This window comes from Gadus macrocephalus, chromosome 23 (assembly GCF_031168955.1).
Source record: "Gadus macrocephalus chromosome 23, ASM3116895v1".
Lineage (NCBI taxonomy): Eukaryota > Metazoa > Chordata > Actinopteri > Gadiformes > Gadidae > Gadus > Gadus macrocephalus.
In genome coordinates, this window is record NC_082404.1 from 11,183,718 (window position 1) to 11,192,514 (window position 8,797).

At 47.3% G+C, this 8,797-nt stretch overlaps 1 protein-coding gene across 1 annotated transcript; it reads left to right on the top strand.

Annotated features, from left to right (window-relative positions):
* Nucleotides 1–111: 111 nt before the first annotated feature.
* Nucleotides 112–6,214, top strand: LOC132452980 (uncharacterized). The gene is made up of 4 exons (XM_060045830.1): nucleotides 112–413; nucleotides 1,129–1,262; nucleotides 1,677–1,882; nucleotides 3,444–6,214. The coding sequence occupies exons 1-4, from the start codon at nucleotides 284–286 to the stop codon at nucleotides 4,621–4,623; spliced, it is 1,650 nt and encodes a 549-aa protein (XP_059901813.1). The 5' UTR covers nucleotides 112–283; the 3' UTR covers nucleotides 4,624–6,214.
* Nucleotides 6,215–8,797: the final 2,583 nt, after the last annotated feature.

Genomic DNA, 8,797 nt, shown 5'->3' on the forward strand with positions numbered 1-8,797 from the left:
GCCTCCATGAATGCTTCCCCCGAAGCAGCCTGTGCCCCAGAAGGGCAGCACAGAATCTCTCTCTCTCTCTCTCTCTCTCTCTCTCTCTCTCTCTCTCTCCCTCCCTCGCCCACTCCCTCTCCCTCTCTTTAGTGCTGAATAGCAGGGGCTAATGTCAATGTTGACACAAAACACATGACAAAATATACGGGAAATATTGTATATTGAAAATGTCTCACCTCTCTAACCTGACTGACGGATTACTGACCACTTCCCATCTGTTGTCTCTCTGCAGACGGACGTGATGCACCAGAATGTGTTTGACTACATCCACATTGACGACCGCCAGGAGTTCAAACGTCAGCTGCACTGGGCCATGTGTCCCCCACAACACAAGGGGGCGCACCAGGAGCACCAGCGCCCACCGGGGACTGGTGAGTCACAAAGGCCTGAGATAGAAAGAGAGCGTTGGGGGGGCGCGGGGGGGTGGTGGGGCACTGCCCTGGGTTGAGTTGCTGTGGGTGTGCACTGAGGACACAGGGGGTTTACTCTCTGTGCCTTCTGGGCCAATGGTGGTCCAACTCAAAGTGACGTCAATATTTAGAATCGGGTCCGAATTAAAGACTGATTACCGTCTCTCTAGCCACTCAAATTTGAAATACTTTCCGCTGATGAGATCATGCTCGGGAGAACGCAGTCGGGAGAACGCAGTCACTGTCATCTGTCAAAGAGTAACGTTTGACGCTGAACAATATTTGAGGCATAAATCATTACAGTATTTTCATTAACATTTTTTCACTTAAATTGAGAAACCCCCCGCGGGCCAAAAGTAATACTGCATTACCCAAGTCCTGATTTTGCCAACTTCATATATTCGTACCAGCGTTGGCCTCTAAAGGGCGCTATCAATCATTTTCTAAGTAGGGCGTCTCTCCAACTCGGAGCGGAGAGTTTTTTTTCATCCGTCATTCCACTGCCAGATGTTTGTCGTTTAAAGCGTTCATTTCTAATGCCACATACACTTTCCTCCGCACGCGATTCTAAATTGGCTTCTGTTCTTCTCCTCGTTGCCTCTTCTTCTTCATCTGGTCCTCCTCCTCCTCCTCCTCCTCCTCCTCCTCCTGCTCCTCCTCACCTCCTCGGGAGCAGGTGAGGAGTACGTGGTGAGCAATCTCTTCCACTCCCCTGACGGAGGCAGTATCCCCCCGGAGCTCAACTCCTTCCTCAACCGTTGCTTCATTGCCCGGGTGCGCTGCCTGTTGGACAGCACCTCTGGCTTCCTGGTGAGTGTTTACAACACACACCCGCTGGTGCCCCCCCCCCCCCCCCCCCCCCTCACACACACACACACACACACACACACGCACACACACACACACACACACACACACATACACACACGCACACACACACACACACACACACACACACACACACACACACACACACATAGATATCCCGGCACACACACACATACACACAAAACCCCTGCCCCACTCACACACCCAGACACACACAAACACACAAACACGCACACAACACCCATCCCCCCCACATACACATACACACAACCCAAATCCTTTGAACACAAATTCTTAAATAAGTTATCAAACATGTCTGACAACACAACCTAGCCACCATTTGGGCCTGAGCCGCCGGGCGACTCGTCCCTAAAGGTTTCCCCCCGTCCCTCTCAGACTATGCAGTTCCAGGGACGACTGAAGTTCCTCGTGGGGCAGAAGAAGAAGTCTGGCTCGGGGGCCCTGCTGCCGCCCCAGCTGGCCCTGTTCTGTGTGGCCGTGCCCCTGCTGATGCCCTCCATCACAGAGATGAAGATGAAGGGCCTGCTGCTGAGGGGGAAGAGCAGAGGAGGCCCAGGGTTCCTCCCAGGCATGGATCCCAGGTGAGGAGCACACACACACACACACACACACACACACACGAGGAACATCTAGTCTTAGTACGAGCTCCTTCTCCTGCCCCACCGATCGGAGCGTGACACTGGCAGAGTGGAAGGCGGTGCTCACCGTCGCCCTCCACAGGTTGATCGTAGATCCGACCCGAAGGTTGACGGCAAAGTACTATGTTTTAGCTAGGTCATTTGTAAGTGAAGCTGCACCTATCTTCAGTCTATTATTACCTAGGATTCATCTTAACTAAGCTTAATGTCATTTATGTTGGATTGATGCCTCTCAAACCCAAAGTGGTTCATGTTTACTAATTACCCATAACTAAATATATATAATATATGATGAAATGACGGACGACATAGTGCCAAGAATATAGAACAGGAGCTTTGAATGTTGATTATGATCCGATGCAGATGCAATGCAAAAATAGTTTCCAGACTCCGGGAATTCCCTGTGACAAATGAAAGACGACTGGTCTTATCAGCCTAACTGTAATAATATGGAAATGCACATCCTGTCAGTTGAACACTCATTTGATCCGTCGTTGCAACCCAGATATATTATAATCTACAATAGGTACAACAGACGTTCTCTAAAATAACAAATCCACACATTTTGAGGTAGAACTCCAATTCCAGTTGTTCAGTGTACGTCGAAAAACGTTTGTGAGCCCTTGCGGGGCTGTGTGAGTTGAGACCCTGAAAGACCAGTACGATAAGTAGTGTCCTGGTTCTATGATTGGTAATGCGGGGATCCCAACGGTGAACGGCCCACCCGGTCCTCAGGCCTTTGCTGGATCAAAAGCGAGACAGGAGAACCATAGACTGGGAGATGGCCGAAAGGATGCCAAGGACTGCAGGATAGCAAACACGCCTACAGCTATGCCGGGAAACACACGCACACACAGTTTTCTTTGAAAAATGAGTTTACCTTGGTTAGAATTCCTTGCAGTTGCAAAACATTTTTAGGCCATTCATCTTCTAAAGGAACAGTTCGCCGTTGTAAGACATTGAGCCTATCATTGGGGGTAGTTAGAATCGTTTTTTAGATAATGAAGTTATTGATGAGTCTCATGGTTCTCTTGCAGCAGTTTGAGAACCATGAGACTCAACCATGAGATAGAATCACTGATTTCAGTTTAAACTACATGATTAAAAAAATTCCTTGTCCACTACCCCAATGCTAGCCTCCTCTATATCGGCGGAAAGTTTTTTTAATGATATACCATATGATTAGGCAGGATGTTGAAGTATGAGACGACAGGTCCTGGGAGAGTTAGGTCACTTTTGTAAAGTCTCATAGATTCCAGTGATCTATGCTGAAATACTTGTGCTCATTCGTTTGTTAGTTCATTTCTGCCCATAATGGGGGAAACCCTAGCCAAATCAAAAATGAAAAGCAGGCGATCTGCACAAATTCATAAATTGACTTATGTATACACTGTAAGTCTACTCTAAGGCTAGGAAGACATGATGGTAACTCATTGTCCTCCTCTTCTAACCATCTGCTTTGTTTCTCCCTGCCCCATCCTATTGCGCTCCTCCTCTCTCGCAGCGAGCGAGGGGAACCTTTCAGGAGACATTCAGGGAACGGAGGGATGGGGGAGGCCTGTGACCCTCTCTTGCTCCCTTGCTCCACGCCGAATGATGCCCAGCGGGGCCAGCACACCCCCTGGACCCCCCTCTCCAAGGACAACATCAAGTACCGGCCGGAGGGCTTCTACAACCAGGACGAGCCCCTCAACTACTGTAAGACCTCAATGGCTCCCCACAAAGGCCTCAGCCCAGGCCTGGGCGGTGGGTGGCCTCAGCGGCCCAACTCCGGAGCCAACAGGGCGGGGCAGGGAGGTGGCTACCTCCCCTCTAACAGGATGAACAAGGCCAACCACTACGGGAAGCCGTACCGCCAGCCCCCCAGCTGCAACGGAGGCCGGGGCGGCGAGGTGTTTGTCTCCCGTCTCTATGGCAACCTCCAGAGCCCAACCGAGCCGGACACGTACTGCGTGGACCTGGTGAAGAGCGAGGGCGGCTACGGCGAGTGCTACAACGCGCACCTGATGGCGGAGATGCCGCCCATCAAGGTGGAGCACGACTCGGACTCTGAGAACGGCCTGGACCCCTACGGCCGGCCCTGGGCCTGCCGCGACCCGGGCCTCATAGAGCGCTGCTACGGCAACGCGCTGTACGACCCCAACACCGGCGTCCAGCTCAAATCCGAGGCGGACTTCTACGACCAGCAGTACTCGCCGTGTCTGCGGGGGAAGGCCGCCATCAGCCCGCCGTACGTCCACCACGGTCACTACGACAACTACGCCGCCGTCAACGGCGTCAACGCGCCCGGGCGGCTGCAGAAGTACAACAAAGACCCCGGCCACATGCACAACAACAACAACCACAACAACAACAACAGCCAGTTCAGCCCCCACCGGGGCCCGCACCCGGACCCCCTTTGTAGCAGCCAGACGCTGAACCTCATTGACGCCCAGGCCTACCAGGGCGCTCCCATGGAGCCCCACAAGGCCTTCATGCAGCAGGACTACAGCAAGCACAACGGCTACGAGTTCAAGGGTCACGGCATCATCCACTCCATCAAGCGGGAGCCAATGGACTCACCGCCGTGGTCGGAGAACGGCCATGACATGGGCCAGGCCTTGATGGGTGCCACCCGGAACGTTATGCCCTGCGCCATGAACGCAGGCCACCTCAAAACCAACCCGTACGTGTACATGCAGTGAAGAGCAGCAGGAGGTGTGTGAGGGGAATGGTGTTGCTGAAGTATTGTACATGCAGATGGGATGTTTGTTCTTTCGTAGAAAAGGATAGTGAGGAGTTTCATGTACTTGCATAACAAATTCACCCTTACATATACAAGAATAATACGTATTCCTTTTTTTCTTGAGGAACTTTCACTGTCAAAATTGTTGATTGCCTCTCGAATTGGTCATTAGAGAGACAACATTTTGAGACTTGACTTTGCAAATTTAATTTGCAATATTAAAACATAGTACATAAGAGTTTTTAATTCAACTTGCACATTAGATTCGACAAGGGTACACAAATTTGGTCCGCAGGTAAAATATTTCTGCAACATTATTACCTTCATAGTGGAAACGAGTACCTTTGCTGTGACACATGTGGACATTCTCGTGGTCCTTCCCTGAAAGAAACTAAACACATGTACAGTAATGTAAATCAATTTATCATGGGTTATCATGCACATGCACCAGCAGTACACAAAAACTACCTTTTAAGTCATGAAGACATCCAGGCTATTACACTGAGAGACATCATCTTTCATTGGACAAAGGTTTCAGGGACTAGCATTGTGACAATCAAAAACAGTGATGCATACATTTTGTTTTGTTTTGTTTTTTGGATATGGTGACAAGTCCTGTTGACACCCGTTTGGTTTTTGTGCTTTGTGTTGTTCACACCTGGCTTTTTTGAAGTTTGGGGGATTTTAGTGTTTAGAGTCAAACGTTATTGTCGGTTAATATGAAGGTATACAGTTGTCGTGGTAATAAGCATACGTGTATCACCTTTGTTTGATAATCAGGGCCTGCAGCGCATCTGACCTTGTTTCCAAAGAGGCCAAAGAGCTCTGTAGAATACAATGTCCCTGTTTGTTGGTCATGTGAAACGCCACTGCGTCATGCCCATCACAGTAAACTGCAGGTTGCTGACGTCCAACCTTCCGAAATAGTTTACAAAATGAAACCCTGTATGTTCGTCAACAAAGATTGGAATACATTAGTCTTGTTTCTGGTTATTTCTGCTGTGGAGGGAAGGGGATCTTCTTATTAGCACATCATTAATGCAAGGCAACACATTACCTCTGTGCTTGCCTTCACAAAATTGTCTTTAAAAAGCAAATAATGATTATCTTTCTCTAACTTACTAGTTTCTAATTCAGAATGATTACATCGAAACCATACCCATAATTATGCAAGCAATGTCAGGCAAAAAAAAAATCAAAATGGTTAAACTTTGCACAAATATACTGAATGCATGCATGCATAAAAATCAACTCCGTTCTGTGAAGCTACTATTGTAGTTTTAGTTGCACTATCGCGAGAGTTTCAATAAAAAGTCCAGCCTTCGCAGACAGGTTGCTTATTATCTTTGAAACGTGTTGCTTTTCAATTAATGTCAAAATGATTAATATTTATTGTCGGAGGCAGAAGTTCGTATTTAAAAAAAAAAAAAAAAGGTTTTGAAGGCTTTGCTTGCTTTTTGATAAATGCTGATAACGAGAGATGGTAAATACAGTGTACATATTGCAGTGTTTCTACGTGTTTTTGCATCTATTAAAAATACTTCTTTATATATGCACTTCTGGACTCAAGTCTTTTAAATTCTCCTGCTATTATGAAGTTTGTGGGTCCAGGTGTGGACCCACTGACTTCGTGTTGTTAGTGTTAAATAGTTGTATTAACATGGTAAATCACATGATACAAATTGTAAAAAGCATCTCATCGTTCCATTCTCATGAATTGTAATGTCGGTGATGGGGAGGTGAACAGGGAGGGGAGGAGAGGCAGGTGAGACTCGCAGTTGGGGTGAGACAATAGCGTGACCGTAATTCTCTCCACGATTGCTTCAATTACCACAGATGGGTACCTTACATACAACATGAGTTATGTGTGGGGGAAACAAGGGGTTAAGGCGGTATCGTTCATCACTAAGTGATCTGACGAGCCAAATCGCTTGCGGCGATCACGCGCCGCTTCCGATGTTAACCGCCGCGGAACTTCTACTTCCGCGTCACGCACAAGCGTTTAAGTGGCCTCTGCCGTATGGAGACGACCCGCCCCGCGGTGCTCTCAAACCTTCTGATTTTTATCCCCTGATAAATAATGGATCCCCGCCGGAGCCGAAGAGAAACGGGTCGCACTAGTACCCGCACGACAGCTTCTTCACACGAGCAGGGGTAACTTTACACTATTTGTCATACCGCTGTCTCAGGCAGACGGTAGGCTACACTGTCAAGGGACTAGAGGCAACATCACACACACACACACACACACACACACACAGCGAGATGAGACACCAATTGTGAATTATAGGCCTCCTTTTGACCTAAACTATTGACCTATGACTTTAATGTTAACTTGGAACATAAGATGCACATAAAATATCTTACTTCATGTTCTTCTTATCCCGAGCATGCTTTAAACATGAAGGATGGTAATATTGACAGCATGGGATGTGTATTTGACGCTCATGACCAGGACTTGTACACTGTATTTATAATAATCATTTATAGTAACAGTTGCCATATGAGAGAGGACAAGAAGTGATTAGGGTTTGACACCATCCACTTTACTACATCGATAAAGCATCAACCAGGCATTTCTCCCTTCTGTCATCAGAGGTGCTTCCACCATTTAGCCTGACAACAGAGAAGGTATCTGGAATATTGATCTCAAGATTAAGTGCCGCATATCATGGACCCTCCAAAATCGCTCATTTTGAAGGAGGGGCAGAGAAAGTCCATCGTTATGATCTGTGATTAATATGCAAGGGGGTTACCATCAAACTGAACCGAGGCTGAAAGTTCTCGTAGGCCTACATTAATTTCCATCCCTCTCTACATGCATGCAGCATCGCTACCATCCAACCCTCCCAGCCAGCCATCTCCACTATTGATCAGCGGCTGGATTCCAACGCTGCAGTGGCTCTAGAGTAGAACAACGCGAGCCCAGACCCAACACAGTGACGGCTCGGACACCACTTATGGCGAGTACAGTCCTCCAACGGAGGAAATAACGACCGGCCTATCGCTTCTACGTCCAGGCGACAACGTTGTTAAAAGCAGCAGGCTGAGAATGAGCTCAGTAGCTAAACCGTAGGCCTATATGACAATTACGCAGGATGACGTTTAACATAATGGGTAATTAGATTGGATTGGATGGGATTTAAATCAGTGAGTGGGGTCAGTGTTTAAATGCCGGGATCACCTCCCCCAGAAGTTTCAATCAGGGCTACGACTATTTTTGGAGACTCTTTTGTCTTTACTCCTGCTCCTGTAACTTGAGGTCAAGAGCGACGGGGTCTAATCTTCCGTTTGCGCAGACGAGGTAGCAATTGAAAAGGGGATCCAGGTGGGACTCACTCGTAGTTTTTGAGCAAACATCTGGCTGAACGATACTTTTACTGTTTGGACCTTATTGAACCTCTAACCACCGAAAACATTTATTTTACCTGTGACACTTCATGCTTACTTGGGCTGCATAACACCAAGCTAATCAAACGGAGTTACGCCTCATTAGGGGAGGGGAAGGTGCAACTCGACACCCGAACGGAAACTGCGGTCATGCCATCTGCACGTCGGAGAAGCTCGGTCACGCCATCGCTATTTTAAAAAACATTATTGCGCATCTTCATACGGTAAAGGTATTTTGCGCCGACAGGGCCTTCATAGTGCATTCCAGTGCACCTCGTAAACTCATAAATATTCCCGAATTTCCACGAAAGTTGTTTTAAACGGCCATGATTAAATTATGATCAAAGTATTAGCCAATCAAACACACACACATAGGGTAATGTATGCATTACTATGCATAAAAAATCATAACAGAAATATAATAAAATAAAAAATCAACCACATAGGCTATGCCTAGCGATTCAGTGCAGTTTTTTTTTTACTGTAGCATTTTTTTTTATGCATAGGCTAGATGTTAACCGTTCTGTCGTGTTCGGGTCAAATCTGACCGATTTCCTACTTCCATCAATCATGAATATATATACAATTGCTGATCACCACTTTCATTGAATTTTGAGTGGTTTAGTAAACTTTGTAACACCTGGTGGTGTTCCCGGTCAAAAATGACCGCCAGGGGAAATGAATGGGTGACCCTTGATTGTGTTCATCCATCAGATAGTAGGCTACACAACCACCAATCCAAC

Bases quoted from the DNA above. Each gene is read 5' to 3' on its own strand.
- LOC132452980 (XM_060045830.1), top strand. From the start codon at position 284: ATGCACCAGAATGTGTTTGACTACATCCACATTGACGACCGCCAGGAG. The intron at 414-1,128 runs GTGAGTCACAAA...CCTCGGGAGCAG, and splicing joins CCAGCGCCCACCGGGGACTG to GTGAGGAGTACGTGGTGAGC. The intron at 1,883-3,443 runs GTGAGGAGCACA...CCTCTCTCGCAG, and splicing joins CTCCCAGGCATGGATCCCAG to CGAGCGAGGGGAACCTTTCA.